Below are 19,724 nucleotides of genomic sequence, written 5' to 3'. Positions count from 1 at the left end.
ATGTAATTTTGATTTTACACTGACGTTAATGCAGTAATAATATTAATAAGATATTAGATATATCTCAATGGTTTTTCTTTTAAATATAATGCTGAAGAGTACAATCGAATTAAAATGAATTTTCAAAATGATTAAGTATTATGTACATATCATATATTTAGTAAGCTTATGAAAAAAAAAATTATAAAACTATTTATAAATGTTATGTAAATATACGTGTATATGCCTAATAATATTTAAATTTATTTTTCGAAATAATTTTTTCGTTCAAAACTAATACGATTACTTAAAAAAATTAACTACAGAAAATGGTAATTTGTGTATCGTGTAGTTTCAAGAATAAAGATAAATTAGTTATTTAAAAATTCATTCATAAAAATATTTCCATATTTTTTTATTAGCATTAAAAGCAATAATTTAGAAGATTTTTAAATTATAATTTAAATAAACAAATATATGAAGAAGTTTATGCACGATTCTTAGAATTTTTTATAAAAAAAAAAGAATACCAAAAATATCCAAGTAGGTAAAATAAGAATATCAAATTTCAAAAATTATATTTTAATTGTAAATAGTGGAAAATTATGTTACGATTGTATAGTGATAAATTATATAATAACTGGATGTTGAAGTAGATATTCAAATTTATTATTATTTGAATTGGAAAGACAAATCACAAAAACAAACTAATATTGTGTATAGTATATTTACATTAAGCTCCACCGTTCTTATAGTTATTAAAGAGTTACTTAGAAGAGCTTTATTTAATATTAAAGTTTGTTATAACTTGTTAAAATCATTGATTTTATTTTTTACCAAGTGTTACCAATGGTAATTTATTTTTTTTTAAAAATAGATAAAATATATTATTACTACTTGTATATCAATTGCAGCCGATTAACGATTATTTTGGAAACTATTGTGTTAAGGGATTAGACTAAATCTATATTTGATACATTATTTAATTGAAGTAGCAGTAGATATAGTACTACTACAAAACTCTAATCTCGTATTAAACTATATTAAATGCTGAATATTTATTTTCTAAAATCTTTACTACATGACATATTCTAATTTTACTTTGTCTATTAATAAAAAAAGTTAAGTTGTTGAAGCCTTCGTTTTAGACTTAGTTATATAAAAATTACACATAATAACATAACCCTCCTTCCGTTAGGAATCTACAATGTAAATATTTGAGTATTTCGTTTATCTATGAATTAAAATAACATTCCAAATGCGTATAAATATGTATGTGTATTGCTGTTTTTCGGAGATTAAAATAGTAAAAGAACCTTTTATTTCGACAGTTTAATTATGTCTTTTTGTTCATTCATTAATGTGTAATACGCTTCAGTAATGTTATAAAACCCATTTTTAATTGCTCTCGTTGTTAGAACTAAATGTGAACAAAAATCATTAAAGTTCAGATCGTAAATTACAAAATACAAAACCATTAATTCTATGTCTTCAATATAACTATAGATTATTTAAACTTGTAAACTTTTAAACATAGATTTAGCATTTAATACTGTCATATATTTGTAATTTGTAGTGAAAATGTGTTTTTTTACAAGAATATTGTATGAGCATATATTAAAATAGTGATTTGTTACCTTTTTATTAATTATTTTCATAGTATGACAAAAATTATAAATTTATTGATATTGAATAGAGACAATATAGGGTTATTTAATTTTAGAATACATTCACAATAATGTACATTTGATTATATTGTTTCATGTACCATGTTAGAATATTTTTGTATTCAAATATGTTTATTCTCACTATGGTATTTTTATCTATTTTTGAAGAATATTATTTTTATAATAAAAATTGTTCGTTGAAAAAAATTGAAAATCAGAAGAAAAAAAAATACAAATAAATAAATAGTTTTTACTATGCTATTTATCAAAAAAAAACTATGTATTCTTAAAATGGAATTCAATTTAAGAAATCGTAAGGATTTTGTTATCCAGACAACATTATTTGATATATTTACGCGAAGGTATTTGTACTACATTTATACATATTTTTTTTTTTCAAGTAATTTTTATATGATATACACTGAAGCATAAAACTAAAATATTATAGTGAATATTTTGAACATTGAGTTATTCATATATCTGTATATTATAATTTATTATTGTTCTACTTAATGTTAGGTTAATATTTCGGCGTCATGGCGTTTTATTACGAACCACCCATCGTGTACTTATTTCATAAATAATATTCTTGCAACCAGACTTTGCAAGATACTTTTTTAGATCTTTTATATTCTTGCTTCAGGTATACAATTTAAAATGAATTACACTTGAAAATTTAATATCATAATATTTTACTTATCACAAAATATTTAAATTCTGTTTCGAGTTTCATTTAAGGTACTTAAGATAAGTTATTTTGTCTATCAACAACAGGATTCTTGTGATATTTTATAATAATATACTATACATTCATAATTTATAGTTATCAAAGCAATATTATTCAATAAATAAGTTACTTAATAAGTTAATAAATGATAATAATTATTATGTTAATACACTGATGTGACGTGAATATATAAGTTCAATTTTATTTGAATATTTTTGATTGAATTATTTTACAAATAAAAATGTTTTTAACTTTTAATATTTAAAATAAACAGTATTTAATTTAAAGTTTAGTTTATATGTTAATAATCCTATTCCAACTTACAACTTCTAACCTACCGACTGCACCAATTTGTGTTCTGTGCCGTCAGTTCAACAGAATAGAAGTTGTAAAATGGAATAGGATTATCAAAATATAAACTCAACTTTAAATCAAATACATTTTATTTTAAATATTTCAAGTTAAAACATTTTTATTTGTTAAATAATTCTAAGTCCAGAATAATTCAAAAATATTTGAGAAGAAATATTTCATAAAATATACTGGCGTGAAGGTGTTCAATTTAACCGGATTAAAACATACATGATTATAGGTCTGTTCTTAACCCCCTTATATACCCCAATCGTTGTTTTCTCATCATTGCCATACTTCAGAATATGACTAGTAATATATGATTCCATATTTGTAACTTGTGTTTTAATTATTATTGTGTGCTCAACCCTTGACTATCCATCATTACTGAGTGGTTGTCATTACGATTTTTGCCTTTTCGCAAAATTACCTTTCACATGTCTTACAAATTAATCTATGATTTTTTTTGCGTATTACTTTAGTAATTGTATTACTGGTGCCTATATATATATATATTGATTATAATAAGGGTTATTATAATACTTAATGTGATCCCCCCATATAATGGTAATCGTAAGGGCGTACATTTACGTATGGCCCTGACAATACAATATGAAGGAATTTTATATAGATAATGATAATTTTTATCAGGTTTATGGATAAAATATTTGTTATTGAAGTTACTGATTATTATAGGAAGTTTGTTTAAAAGGACGGTGAGTAGAAATATAAAATTATTCAATTAAGTTTTGAATTTCTTCAAAATGTTTGATATTTAATCAGAATCATTAGGAAATGGTTTGGCGGCTGTTATTTTGGTTTATGATGGACCAGATAAAGTCATATTGGATACATAATGATTTGTAGGGACGTGTTGAATTTGAGATTATATATTTTTTGATTTATATATTCTGTCAATTTTTTGTATATTATATTGTGCATTATATAGATTATTTATTTAAATAAAAATATTTATCTTTTTATATTATCTAGATAAAAATCATTTTAAATACTTTTTTAGCTATCTTTTTATATAAAATAGTCATCTGAGATAAATCTGAGATACTTTTAATCAAGATAATTGTTTTATGTGACAAGTAAAACGAGGAATAAAAAATACTCGGAAGTACCATATGTACATTTTAAACTTTAAATAGACATATTCTGTAGACAAAGCAAAAGGTATAACATATATAATATATGTTACGGGCAATATGGAATACTAGGCAACGTATACATTGCCCGGGCAATTTGAACCTGGAATATAAATAAATAATTACAAAATACAAAGTTTATTGAAAATCACGAAAACTTTAATAGTTAATCCCAATTATCAATTATTGTTCATATATCGTTGTCTGCTTATATAGATAAAGCTATATTACTTTTATCAATCTGATATAGTAAAACATTAGATATAAAATAGAAGAATATAAATAATGAGTAAAAAATGTTATAATAGAAGTATGATTAATTATTAGTAAAATATTGTTCAGTTATAATAACAAGTATTATTAATAATTCTACTTGAGATTCAAATTTCCCGGAAAGGATCAAATTTCCGAGCAATGTATTACTTGTCCAGTATTTTATATTGAATATATATAATTATTTTTACAAAAAACATAATTTTTATTTTTATTTTATTAATTATTGTTATTTTATTATTCAATTTTAAAATTATATACCTTTTTTTTCTGTTTAATCGACGACTGAGCAATATCTGCTTGCCCAATGCTTAAGGCGGATTTAGACGGGAAGATTTTCTCGCATTTAAAAACTTGCATGCGATTGTCAAATACGATATTTTCAGTTTTAAAATCGTATCATGATTGCTTACAACATGATAAAAACTCGTACGTTGTTTTCGAGAATACAAGACGACTTTTAAAAGCGATAAACTCGGCTTTTTTGTTCACATGTGTCGACATTATTTGGTACTATACATGCTTCTAAAGATATTGACAAGTGTAAATGGTTTTTCATATCTCTCCTACGTTTTTATAATTGAATATTTGAGACTAGTATGTATCTGTTCAAACCGATTATTGCATTCGAATAGCGTACCTACATATTCTTGTTTTGTGGTTTTTTCAAACTTGTATTGTTATTTTGTTATTGCTTTAAATCGAGTCATTAACTTATAAAATAAAAATTATGGCAAAATTAATCAAGTTTGGTCACTGATTTGATAAAATTTATAGACATTTATTGTAGCTATGAACGCCTATCGAATAAAAGCAACCAAAATTATAAAAACCGAGGCATGAGAAATGCAGAACTTTCTTCTTTTGTAAAAAAATTAGGCGTTGATGGATTTAGGAGTAAAGAAATGACAAGAAAAATTAAAAATATTAGAAGCCAATATTTACAAGAAAAGAGAAAAAGATACTGGCATCTACAGGAACTGGATTCAGTGCGGAGGAGGTTAGGAGTGCGGAGCATCCAAAACTTCAACGGTTTAATTTATTGGATAGCTTCCTCATGACTTGTGCTAAACAAAGGGTTACTTCTTCAAACCAAATATATATTAAATTGGTCCTGTGTCATACGGAACATTTTTCCATACTAATTTTCATCTTCGATTTGTGATTTCTGAAGCACCGAGTGATCGCGCCTTTGAACTCACATTTTTTCCCGAATTCTCATTTTTTTTTCTTTTTTCTTTCTCAATTCTTCTAAATCCTTGCCGGTAAGTATCAACAATAACAAGTACATCTTCTCGTACGAAATTCATTTTAACACTAATGTCCGAAATCTCGATTTTATCGAAGATACAATTTCCTCCGCAGCCAAGATTTTCTTGAAAGGTTAGGTACGAGAAACATGTCTCGTCTAAAATCCACCGTGCAATTTCTCTGAAAGGTTACTCGCATGATTGTTATGATAATCACACATATTGTTTACACGTTACGATTTTCTCTGAAGGCACAGCTTTCCGAATACTTGATACGAGAAACTATTCCCGTCTAAATCCGCATTTGCGCCAGGAATATAGTAATATGGGAAATAATAATTAAACATATACAGTCATAAAGCTTCAATCTCTGGCTGAAACGTTCTGTAAACAACTAAGTATAAACTGAGATTAAAGTGATTAAAGTAAAAAATAATAATAAAACCAACCACTGACTTTTAGTGACCACGGCTATATAATATGTATAGATATTAAATCATACTAATAAATACTGAGAATAGTAATGAGACAACTGTAATTATTTATCGATAAACACTTGCTGGTTAAATTAAATAAAAGTACGGATTTATATTATGCTATATATAGAATAATATAATGTGTATTCAAACTTTAGTTTCATAAATATGTATACACATGGAACTATATATACAAATATACATTAAAAGTTCTAAATTGTCCATCAGAGATATATTTATAGAAAAATAACCGTTTTACAAACGTAACTTTTGAACGATAAAACTTTTTAAAATGTTCTGTTTTTTATCTTGATAAATGTAGTTATATTTTATCTATTACCCAGATAAATATTTAAATAGTTATCTTTTATCTTATTTAGATGAATCTTAAATTAATTATCCGTAATCTAGATAATTTGTTGATTATCTTTTTACAACACTAATTATACAACCTTTGTGTGATGCGCAGTAAATGAGTTGATTCCCGAGACCTACTTTATGTATTTATTGATTCTCGAGTCATTATTAGGCATGTACGTGATCATTCCCTATTATTATATATTAATACACGACCGTAAAGCGTTTGACCGTCACACACAGCACGCGCTCATGTTCACCGATAACACGTGCGAATTTACGAGAAAAAAAATATCTAATTATTAAAATTTTTTAATAATAATTTTTTACCTACTAAATTTTTTTACTAACAATTTTTTTAATAAATAATAAATATAATATAATATAATACAATAAATGAAAATGGAATGATTTTCAAAATATGAAAAAAACTAAAAAGAACAATATTTTTGAGTAACTTGTCAGTCAACATCTTCATGGTGTTTCTTGGGTTACGCTAATAGGCTGAGTATTTGAAGAAATATTGAAAAAAATATATAATAACCCAGGAATCAACTTCTTAATACATCTTAATGACCCGGGAATCAACTCGTACACAGCCATGTGATGTGCAATATCTATACCTATATGTGCACTAGAGCATAGTCACTATGCCAGAATGCATATCTAGCCAGTTGGCTCTGATCATTTTTAACTTAAATTATTGACGCATTTAACGCTGTAGGCTATTGATTACAATAGTTATGGCCATATTCTTAACATGTGTGATATTAGCTCGAAATATTTCGTTTTGCGTGTGGTTTGTCGATAATCATAAGATAGTGGAGCAGTGTATTAATCTTGAAGATTTTTTGGTTATTTTAATTTGTGACGTTATGAAATAAAACTATCATCTAAAAGCGAACTCATGATTCACATGAAAATCATCACGAATATACAAATTCATTAAATTAAATAAATTTTTACTTAATAAATTACTTAAATACCGTGGTTAAGATTTAAAGGTAAAATACTATTTTCAGCAATTTGTTTTCTAATTAAAAAAACTACGAAAAAATATTGATATTACTATTAAAATTTTTTTTCTTGTTGCAAATTTATATTTTTATTCACAATTGATTTGTTTTTGGTTTATGCATATAAAATATTTGTATAATAAAATGAAATATTGTTTTTTTTTTTAGTTATTACATCAATACGCGTTTGTTATAAATAGATACATGCTGACATAAATTGTATGTACCTATAGAATTTACACCAACTGGATAATTTGTTTAATACCGTTGACAGTTATTGAATTTGAAACATATGAACATAGGGACTACTTTTTTCGATATACTTTTTGAATAAACTGTCATAAAACAACTGTTTTGTGTTGACAGATTATATACACTTGTTATATTAGGTAATTTTGAACATTGAATAAGTGTAGGGTAACATTTTAACAGTTTTGTATTTTAATTGTCAGAAAATGAACGAAAGCGATTTTATGGATTACATAAAATATTATTAAAATGTATTGAAAATATTCAACATATTTTATCAACAATTCATTAGTTAAAATAACCAATTAAAGTGATTAAAAATCAAAACTGTAGAAATAAAAATTCTGCGATTAAAGCAAAAACGCAATAGTACATATAATGAGCAGAGTCAAAGTATCTATAATGAAGAAAAAAAGATTACATAAGATGTACCATTGCGATATTATCATTAGCTTATATTAGTGTTGTGAGTTGAAATGATTATAATAGCAGTTTTATAAGAGTATATAATATATTATGTTCACGCGAGAATACAGCATACAGTAGAATGATAACATTTACGGTTCCCTCGTAATTAAGTTTTTTTTTTTTTTTTTTTTTATGGAATTTTTGCATAGCAATCGAATGAAATTTACCATTGAACTCTGTTCTGGTTATAAATTCGGTATCGTCCATAATAACCATAGTCGTGTTCAATATTCGGCAAACACCGTCGTTGCTCGCTATTGAAATCGTTATTGTCGACAACGGTTATTTTTTACCCAAATAAATGTTTCTAGATATATATGTTTTTATCTTTTATCTTTTTTATGTAAATGGGAAGTAAGTTGTCTGAACCGTTATCCAAGAATGGAATTACCTAGATAATATTTAATTATAATAATTTTATTTATTGCCTAATAATTAGTTTAGATACAAACTGGAGTGAGGAATGTTTTGATTATTCAATGTATATATATTTTTATACGTAGTGTTTTGTTGAAGCTGTAAAAGTGCTTTGATTTTCAACTCTAGAGTGATTTCTAGTAAAAAGTTACTACTAGTTGGTATTTTAGGAGATAAAGAGTAAAACATTTTCAATGGTTTTCAAATGCGTCAAGAATAACAAAAACAAAAAAAATAAAATTTACGAAAAAACGAGTGAATTAATTAATTTTTCAGTTAAGTTTTTGTTAATTTATTAATTATTAGTTTCATAATATTAGTTATTTTACATTTTTATGGACATTTTAAATATCACATATCATTATTTTTATTTCTTTATTTAATTTAATTTATTTTGATTTTGTTCAATAGGTAAAACATTAAACAATATGTTTTTAGATGCCAAATTGTATGGTGTCTTAAATCATAAATTTTGGTTAAAACATTCTTTTTAGATTTATTTAAATTTTAGATTTTAAATTTATTTGAATTATAATAATGCATAAATTACAAATGTTTTGTAATTTAAATATATGTTGTATTATCTTGTTGATTGATGCACAATTTTGAGATAGATAAAAATTATAATTTTACTATAATTATTTGGTATCTTTTGTCTTAATCTAGATAATTATTCTACCAATCATCTCATAAACTAATTATGATATTTGAAAAATTATCTCTATACAACACTACTTATAGTCCCGTCAGACTGTTCGCGGAAATATACCCCCGGTATACTATAATACCGGTGCAACATATGCGGCCGGACGCGATAGCACGTTTCGTTGCAACATTGGTTGCGAACACGACAGGCGGGGTAGAACACGATTGCGTACATTTGTAGATGGGTAACAAAATGGTGGGTAAGAAAAGTAAATAAACACGATTGCATATGAAATCGCATGCAACGTTGTCAAATTTACTAATTTCACCGTATCATATTTAAATACAGTTCTATTTCATTTTTTTATAATAGTTCATAAAAAAAAAAAACTAATAATAAAATAATAAATAAAATGAGGATAACTAAATAAAAGAAAAGTAATAAATAAATAAATAAATAAAATCGACAGTGTTTATTTGAATGAAATTATTGTTAATAAATTATTTGAAAATGCTTAAATTTGGATTCCTCGACATCTATAATCTACAACTTTTACCGAAACTCGGAAAATACCGATTAATATAACGGAATCGTGTAGCTGAAAAATGTATCGCCGATAACGAACGTACGGAATCGTGTCTTACCCGACAGGCGATCGGGTCACGACCGGTTCTGTTGTTGCGGGGCTACAGAGCTGTAAGAGCTCTGGACGTGGAACGCGCATCAGCACTCGGACCCGCTGAATTATACGAGTTATTCGTGCCGTTGGCGTCAGCCGCCGACGACGGGGCCGAGCGCGTATCACGTGATAGCTGTGAATAAGGGTGGTTTTTTTTCGTATATTGTTGTGTTATCATCGCGGTGACGAAAAAAAAAAAATGAAACGGTGTTACGTACTCCGGGAAAGGAAAAGAAAAAAATATCCAAACCGCGTTCGTACGCGTACGAGCGTATAATGTTATTATCGCTGCGAGCCGTACGTGCGTACTGTTATTACTTTCGCAGATTACACTTCTCGTCGCGTTTGTTTACTATCGTGCGTTACAGCGAAACACATCGGGCGCGAACACGTCGTTCCGTCTTCGTCACGAGCCATAAATTCGCTCAGGCGTTGCGGCGTGCTACGACGGGGAGGGGGGGGAAGGACAATGACAAATAGGAGATGGAGGTTTCTCCGGTTCGAAACGACCGAACTTATTATGCGACACTGTTCGTCTCCATTCGTACCGTGTACCCGGTCGAGTGCGGTGGGGTGCGCGTGCCCGCGGGCAACTCCGCGAACAAATCCGAACACGCGCGCTACGGGGCACGCCGGTAGCAAAACCGGTGTCGGAGGTGCGCGCTCGTACGTTACGTGGTCGTGCGAACATCGGTTCCGGTGCGCGTGCACCGGCTTAGCAGGACCGGGCCGATGTACGGGAGGCGAGAGGACACGTCCTGCCATAAATCCTGGCGCTCGCGTTTCCTACGCGTATGCGTTGTGCGTGCAACGACCGCGAGGGGGTGTATTGCGGCGCCGGATAACGTAACGGGGGCCCGATCGCATATCGCCCGGCCGCGATCTTCGGCACGCGCCACCGCCACGCCCTTCGCCGTGCCGGACGGTACTTTCGCGCGCATCCGCACGGAAACCTTTTAACGTCGTGGCTACGTGCAGGACGAGAGACGGCCGTTGGTCCCGTGTGTCGCACACACGCGGCGGCCGTCTACTGGACGCACGTCCGGCGCACGGTCCCGTACAATCCGCACGTAAATGCAAATATGTTCACGTTTGCATAATGTATTCGCCGCGCGGCCGATCGGGAATCGGATTCGCCAGGAAATTAACGGGCTCCACTGTTCCCCGAGCGCCACCGATAACGGAACTGGGCGACGAGCGTGATACGCGGACGGAATGGCGTGTTTTGCGAGCATTATTGTTGCACCGAACATCTGTGGTCGGAAAATATATCGAGGCGAACGGGCGGGTTAGAACCATTGAGTTCCAAATAAACCGTACAATGCTCCCGACGGACATTACGCGTATGGTTTTCAAATCGCAACGCGTTGTTGCCCGTCGATAAACACAGTAGACAAATAGCTTTGCGGTTATTTGCCGAATATCACATTGAAATTTAATGCGATTGCTCCGATTTTCACGCGATGAACGGTAAGTGCACCATTTATTGATCAACGCGAGCAAGTCATCGGTACTCTGCAATGAAAAATTAAAAATAAATCAGCCAATAAACTATATTAAGCAAATTAACATAAAATATTTTTATTCCTATTAAATGGTCAGAAGAATACAAGCACTTGTGCGATCGAATGTTCTGACTGACGGTTGTCTGCAGTGTACGAGTGCACCATGTCGCATAGCTTCTTATGCATTTCAACAGTCGAAATGTAATGCGTGGAGCGTAATTGACTTGAAATTACATGCGGAACTGGCTCAACGAAGAATTACAGCTGCTACCCACGATATAAGCAACTTTACGTGATGCGCACTTCCGTGTTATTAAACAACATTAAGATTTATCGATTCATAAATATCATGGATACTCACATGGGAAAATTATTAAACGGATGACATTAATTTTCATTCAATATGGAGTCTAATAGATGATTGTTTTACTGAAGTTCATATACACACAACGTCTTACAAAACAAATTATTTACCATTTGCACAATGATAATATATTAATATAATTTTAAAAATAGAACAGGACGTTTTTCATTTTAGATTTCCAGTAAAATTTTAGTCGTAAACCGTTATATACATTGATAAACATTTCACATAGTGTATAGAATATTAAAAGGATATAAAAATCGATAAGAAAAATATTATGAAAATAAATAAGTACAAAGGGGTATTTTGCTTATAATGGATACCTTTTAGTAAATGAGAAATAATAAAAGAAATCCCGATACAAAATGCGGATACAGAATACTCGGTAAAAATCAGAAATGTTTTGGAACATCATACAAAGAAAAATCGAGACAAAGATTGTTAGCTGTTGTTTGTCTTACTATATATATTCAGTCAAGGTTATACTACAGACAATTTGATTTGAAAAAAAATATTATTGGGGAATTTTCGAATTACGAAAAATATTATTAAAAATATTATTAATTAAAAATAAAGTTGAGTTGTTAAATCAATTACTCAATGAAAACTACCACGTTCCTATTTATCAGCGAACACATTTCGAAAATAGATTATCATATTTATACAATTTATACTTGAAATAATTTATTATTATTAATTCTATATTTTGTGTAGATATATATATATATATATATATTATGTTTTAATTATGAATCGTGTGAGATGGAATTATATATTGAGCTTCTATAATTTTACATACATATCATATACTCTCCAAACAATACTTATATAATATATTTAAAGAAAATATTAAATTGAGTATTATGTGATTTGATTAGTTTTCAATAATATAAAAGAAGAGTTATGGTTAAACTTGATTGATATAATTGACCTTTTTTAACAAATAAATTTTTTTAATGTTGAGAGAACTTTATTTAACACTTAAGTTTTCAATTTCGTTCTAGTATCAAATTTAATGTTTGAGAAGGTGTTTAGAAATTAAAAATATAGTATGCTACAGAGAAATATATTACATGTTTAAATATGTTCTATAGTTTAGATAATCAATTTGAATTCAACTAGCATGAGTATTGACTAAACAATATTCGAGCCACATTAAATACCAGTAATTTCTACTAAACATGGTATTTATTACAGGTTATGTGAACTGTTTTCTAGAGTTCTTTACCCAAAATAAATGCACGAATACGCGTATTAACCGTATACTTGCTTAACATGTATATTCATAAGGCCACTGTAAAATATTTTAAGCTATATGTTATGTTCAACTATAGCCCGTCGTATTAATTAATTTACGATTTATTTTGAATACGTAAACCGATTATTTATGTCTCTAATTAATATTCACAATAACTTATAATAATAATTTTACCGTGTAGATCAAACTTAAAATGTTTGTCACAGATTAAAGGGATTGGTATTTATTACTAATGATGAATATGTTTTATTTATAAAAACAAACAAGTTGGTTAAAATAATTGTGTGAACTGTAAAATGAGTACATTTATGAATAAACTATTTAACTCTCAGATTAAATAATGTACCAAGACTTCGAATAAATCGTTGAGTATAAAACTTAGTTATATAATAGAAGTAATTACACAAAACACTGTATTTTCAATATGATAATATATGTTTTAATTTTTTATAATATATATTGCATATTTCTGAAACAAATAGTTTTAAATAAAACGTTTTCAATTTTTTCCGCTATTATCCAATATTTTTTCACATACCTAGGGATATGCGTACTCCAAGTTGAAAACCACTATTATAAATAACCATTTATTTTCCTGTATTCAATTTTATATCTTATTATTTATATATAATTAACTTGTCTTTATTTTAATAAAAGTTACTTCTTATATATTTCCATATTTTTTAATTTAAATAATTATCTGAATTTATGAAATATACTTTCATTTTACTAGTTTCAGAAACAAGAACATTTTTAAACCAAAATCGTATTTAATTTGAATTTTAATGAGAAATAATACTCAATCGGATTTAATTCGTTTTTTGACAAGAAGAATATGACTTAAATTACATAATAATGCGTCATCTACTCCTTTTGATTCTTAGAAAAAAAAAACTACTAATAATATTATCTTTATATGAGTAAAATCATTAGTGAGAATTATTTTTAATTGTTTTATTGCAATGGTAATTATACAATATATTAATTATCGAATATTATAAACCGATTCATCTATAATACGTCCATTGAAAAATAATCATGATTTATTATAAGTTAAACTTTATGTTATCTGGCATTAGAATTGGATATTCAAACTGTAAAAGCCAAATTTCAGCTAAAATGGCGTATACGATTTGGTAAAAAAAATCCTATAATAAGTGTAGTTTCACAATCTATTAATCATTTTTTTTTTTTTGCATGTACGTCAGTTATGATTAAGGATAACGATGAATGAAAAAAATTAATTTTAGTTTGGAATAGCTATATTTATTTTAAATCCATTTATATTTTTCGTCATCGTTTCAATACCAGTCTTTATAGAAATTATATAGTCTAATAATATAGTAATAATTACTATATTTATTACTAACATTATTTTAGTTAGATTGGTATACATTAAATTACATTGTTTTACATTTGTTTAGTATTATTTACTGACATTTATGTATTTGGGTAATAGGGAAAAATATTGCGTTTATTGATTTTAAAATAAAGTAATTTAAATATTTTAAATCGGTATTTTATTTTGAAATAAATTATGTTTTCTTATGGAATATAGCTGTACTTATAATTTTACTTATATACTTATAGCATGTAAAAATAAAAATTTCCGTCCGCACGAGAAATCCATGAAGAATTATCACCAGAAAAAGTATTAGAATTCCATATATTTGAATAATGGTAGTAAAAAATAACACATTAATCAAACATTTTCGTCCCATATTGGGTTCAGGTAGAGAAAAGTTTAGTTGGACGAAGGTACAATCAACAAACATACACGCATATACACGTATATTTTTATACATGTCAGCTATATATTATATTTTATGAGTTTCGTTTGATTTATACAGGAACGTTGGAGCGAACTGGTGGTCAGGGTGTCGATTACGCCGTGGGAACTATTTTCAGCCCTCAGATCGTTTTTGTTGCACACAGGGTGGCATACATTTTACGTATTGCACTCCATAACGATTGACTCAGGCGTGCAAACAATGCTGGGCAAGGCTCCGCTGAGTTACACGTCCGTGCCCATATCTTCGGACTCCTCCGACCTCATGTTATTCAGGTAAATAACTGTATGCGTTTGTTTGTTAACGTCTCCACCACTTATCCACTTTAATTTTTGAACAAGTTTCAATCTGCGCGTTACATATTGTTTGACAATGTATAGACTGAGGATGGTTGTTCAACCGGGCTGAAAATTTGAATTGTGTTCGCGTATCAGGTAAACTGAAATGGCGTTACGTAAGACCTAGGACCAAACGATTGAGATGACCGTTGAGGTTCTGACCAAAAAAAATATTTTTTTCAATTAAGTGCTTACGTAGTTTTCAAATGGTTACATTTCAATTGGTATTTTTTAATCCTGGTAAAATAACACATGTTTATTTTAATTTTTTAAAATAATCTGATAATCATATACTTCCTTACCTAAATTACTTACATTTTAAAAATATAAAATAAACATTTTCTTTAATTTATTGGAAACAAGTTAATTAATATCATAATACTTAGATCCTACAAGAATTCGATACTTTTTTTTTACGAGTTTAAACAATTTTCCCTGTTCATTTTGAGAAATTATGTTTTTAATTCTTTTGAGCTTAATAAAGCTTCTTTCGGTACATGCTGAGGTTATTAATGAAGTCAATAAATTATAGGAGTTATTAAAAAAGCAGTTTTTTTATAAATGCGAAATGCTACTGAAAAAGGGTCAGGCTACCCACACCATATATACCGATCTTGTGTATGGCAATGGTCTTATGACTTTATTAGATTTCTTAAATTTATATATAGAACAAAATAATATATACATTTTATTTCTAAGTCACGTACGAATTGCTCGAATTCCTGTGATTGGTACTTTCTGTACCTACTAATCTTAATTTTTATTTTAAAGTTAAGTTTTTGATAGATAATATAAAGATATCGTAGTTGATTGCAAAATAATAACTATTGCCACTAAAATCATGTGTTTATTTTATACATTTGTATAATGTGTCAAATTTAGTTATTATTTTCTAATGATTTAGTTTATGTAAAAGCTTCGAAATTACATCGTATAAAAAATGTAAACAAGCTTTACATCAATAATTTTACATTTGTGAAAATATACAAATCCATCTAAATAAGGTCTTTTCAGTTTATATACAAAGATAACATTTGATGATCTTAAAAATCGTTTTATTTGGTTTTTAAAATGATATTTATCAAGATATTTCTACCCGATAAACGTTATTTTTTTTATTTTATAATATAAAAACTTAAATACCACTCACTCACAAATCGCTTTATCTTAAAAATAATAAATCACATGTACTTGAAATGTGATATATTAGTTTCTATAATACTTCAGATGTGTAAGAAGGATACTGAAGAAGGTTGAAACACTTTTTGCCTAGATGTTTATATTATTTAATTTTTTGATTACCGATAAAAATTTTATATTATTTAATATATTAATTTTAATAGTTGTCGCTTAAAGTATTTGTAAATTAATGTAGTATAAATTAATACAAATAAATAATCGTTAGAATAAATGAAAATTGTGCACTATTTTAAATTTGTTTTTTTTTTTTTATACTGAAATATTAATTACTCTAATCTAAAATAGTATAATATCTTCCAAGAAAGATTATAGTAAAATAATAAGAAAAATAAAAATTCATATATTTATGACTTCATTTTTTTTTGAATTATGAATTATTATATTCAACACTCACAAATAAATATATTAATACATATTTATGATTCATTTTAATTTAAGATAACAAAAAATGTTTCTATTTTTATAACTATAATACTTTTTTTTAGCCCTATGATCACAGCGTCAATGTAGGTATAATATTACGTTGTTAGATGTTATTTTTATCAATACGATGATCAAATAATATTGTATTCTGATTTAATGATTTAGATTTTTATTTTAAATTTATTAGGTATGTTCTTATGTTTAAAAACTAAAGTTGTCAATACATACAAAGGTACATTTTATCATAACATGTACAAGTATTGAAATTGATTTTATGCTAAATGGTTTTATTATTACATTCGATCAACTAAAGATTAACTTTAATTTTTATTTTTGAGCTTATATTGCTCTTTTTTATAACTAAACGGTACTCTAAATGTCTCATTACAATGATTTTATAGATTTTTCGTTATTGGTGTTAAAAATGTTTTTGAATTAAAAAAAAAAAAAAATCAAATAAAGAATTATTTTCTTATGTCATTGCGTTATAAATGCAATTCACTTAAACAAAATTTTTCCCTTTTCATCCGATCAAGATAACGTAATTTTCGATCATATTTCCACTTTTGACATTTCGAGAGACGCTTCCTGAAAATTATTTTATCATACGATCGTTACAATAATATCAATACAGTTAACAATAACAAGTGAAATGTAGACGTAGACATATCAGTCTGACAGGTTGTAGTTGAAGTGCATACTATGAATATTATAAAAATATATTACATAACATTTGTCTTAATACCTCTTGATTTTGAACGATGACATTATCGTGTATAAAGCGTTCAACTATTGTTACGCTTTATTGTAATACATTTAATCGAAATAACATAAATAAATTTAATTATTAATTTGAAATCGTATAAGTTCTAATTTATGAAGCATCGTAAACAATGAAATACGAATTTTTTTTCTTAGGAGCTTACAAAAAAAATCTGTTACCATGTGATCCTTCTTTATGCAAATAATTATAGATGATTAATTTAGAGAATATTAGGCACAGGCCGAATGTTTTTTCAAAAATCCAACTTTTATAAATAACATTTTCAAAGAATAATGCACACCAACATTTTAAATGTTGAAAATTGTTTGAGGAACCGAGAAAATCAGATTGCCGCTTCCGAAAAAGAAATGAAAAGCCCATTTCTAAAACAAACGATTTATTCGTACTGGTCATACTTATTATTTACGATTGTTATAAAATCGTAATAATTTCGGAAAATCGTTTTACGCATTATCATTATTACCTATCGTTTTATGCTAATGCAATTACATGATAGTAGCATGTACTGCGGTATGGTACGAATGCCATCGACCCGGAAAACATTTGGGTTACCGATTTATCTACTTGCATACCCGTAGACCAGTGATTCTCATATTTTTCTCGTTCATGTCACTTTTAGCCACTAGAATAAAACACCGCGTCACCCTATTGTCAAAATAATAAATAATCTTAACTGTGTATTTTTGAATAATTCTTGAAATAATTAAAATTAAATACAATACACAGAAGTACACCAACAGTGTAGTTGAGTTGTAGGGTTCAATAAACATTGACAGTTAAAAGTTTAAATTTGCAAATAAAAAAAAAAAAAAAGAGAGAAAAAATAATAATAATTTGTGAGAAACTTATGAGAAATTGAGCCCTGGTGGTTTTTATAAAGTTGAGGAAGTCGAGGGATGATGGCGGAAAGACCAAGTCTCATATTTTCTTCTATATTTGTAGAGCCTTAACACTACATACGTATCTAACGACTGCAAAATAACTGACTAACGACTCCGGTTAAATCAATAAGATAATCGATAATGTAGCGATTTCGCAAATCAAAATACTTCACTTATTTATTGGATCTAAATAATATAAAAATACAAAGCCTAAGGTATGCTATGCACATGACAGTTGTGGCGATAATATGATTTTATTATAATTAATTGTTTTTTTTATTTTTTACCTTTTCCCTTAGAGATTTCGTGCCACCCCAACATTGATTCCATGTCACCCCGGTTGAGAATCACTGCCGTAGACCATTGGTCTCAAACTCAAATTACCAACAAGTCATATATATTTACGTAAAAGGTTCGCAGGCAAAACACCTTTTTTTTTACTCATTTAAATGTTAAATCAAAAATAAACAAAATAAATTAAGACAAAATGAATTTTTTATTGATTATAATTATGAAAAAAATGGACGTTGTACTGTGTATTGATTTCGTTTTTTTATAATAATAATTATAATTTATTTTTATTTTTGAGCTACACTTGAGATACTTGACATCTCTTATTATGTACCAGTCTATCAAAATATAAATTATTTTATAAAACACACAAAAAAAAACTTCTGAAGAAAAAATATTCAATGTGCTTGTTTGAGACCACCGCCGTAGACGATCAGCATGGCAACGCAAAAAAAAAAAAAAAATGTTTCGATCGGGCAAAAGAGGTTGGGGTCGGAAAAATTAGCGCGTGACGTGTTTGAATGGTACAGGAAGAAACCGTTCGCTTCGAAGGGTTCGTTTTGCCGCGTGGACGTTTTTTGTTGGTTATCACGATTTTATGTTTCAACACGACCATCCGATCGCGTTGTCGTTAATAAGTGGTCCGCTGTGATTTTCCGCAGATCGATGGTAGAGCTGTCGACGTCCGAAGCGTCGGTGGTGGTGGTGGTCGGTGACCGGGTGTTGGCTCAGACCGTCTGGCGGCAGGCGGCCACGCTGGGTCTGCTGCCCACGGGCAACGTTGCGTGGCTGTGGCTGGACGTGGGCAACGCCGCGGGCAACGCGACCGCCAAGAAAAAGGGAAACGTACCGGTCGGAATGCTGTCGATGCGCCCGGTGCCGCTGCAGACGGACAAGCACGCCATCCGGGCGGCGGTGCGCGTGTTCGCCGAGTGCATCAAGGACGTGATGGCCGCCAGGTGCGATGGCTGGACACCAAAGGTGTCGAGGGTGGCCGACTCGTGCGTGGATGTGCTCAAGGGCGATGAGTTCCCCGGCGATTTGTACAAGTGAGTTGGTTATCGTTACTACTACTACTGCTCAGGGGCGATCGCTCGCTTTTTGTCGGATCCGTACTTAGTGAAAAATCAAATAAAACACAAACGTAACTGAGCCTGAATTAAAGAAAACATTTGAGTCGC

General features: G+C 29.0%; 1 protein-coding gene across 3 annotated transcripts in view; it reads left to right on the top strand.

Moving 5' to 3' along the window:
- LOC112685494 (glutamate receptor ionotropic, NMDA 1-like) overlaps positions 1-19,724 on the top strand; it is a 208,795-nt gene that overhangs the window by 74,155 nt on the left and 114,916 nt on the right. For all 3 annotated transcript variants that reach the window (XM_025557424.1, XM_025557419.1, XM_025557414.1), the window contains 2 exons: positions 14,687-14,901; positions 19,206-19,592. In XM_025557424.1, coding sequence (XP_025413209.1) covers positions 14,687-14,901; positions 19,206-19,592 — 602 coding nt within the window. The remainder of the gene's footprint in view (positions 1-14,686; positions 14,902-19,205; positions 19,593-19,724) is intronic.

This window comes from Sipha flava, unplaced genomic scaffold, assembly GCF_003268045.1.
Source record: "Sipha flava isolate LNK unplaced genomic scaffold, YSA_version1 107_pilon_pilon, whole genome shotgun sequence".
NCBI classification, from domain to species: Eukaryota; Metazoa; Arthropoda; class Insecta; order Hemiptera; family Aphididae; genus Sipha; species Sipha flava.
The sequence above is the reverse complement of the archived record's forward strand: the minus strand, read 5'-3'. Positions and strand labels throughout refer to the sequence as shown.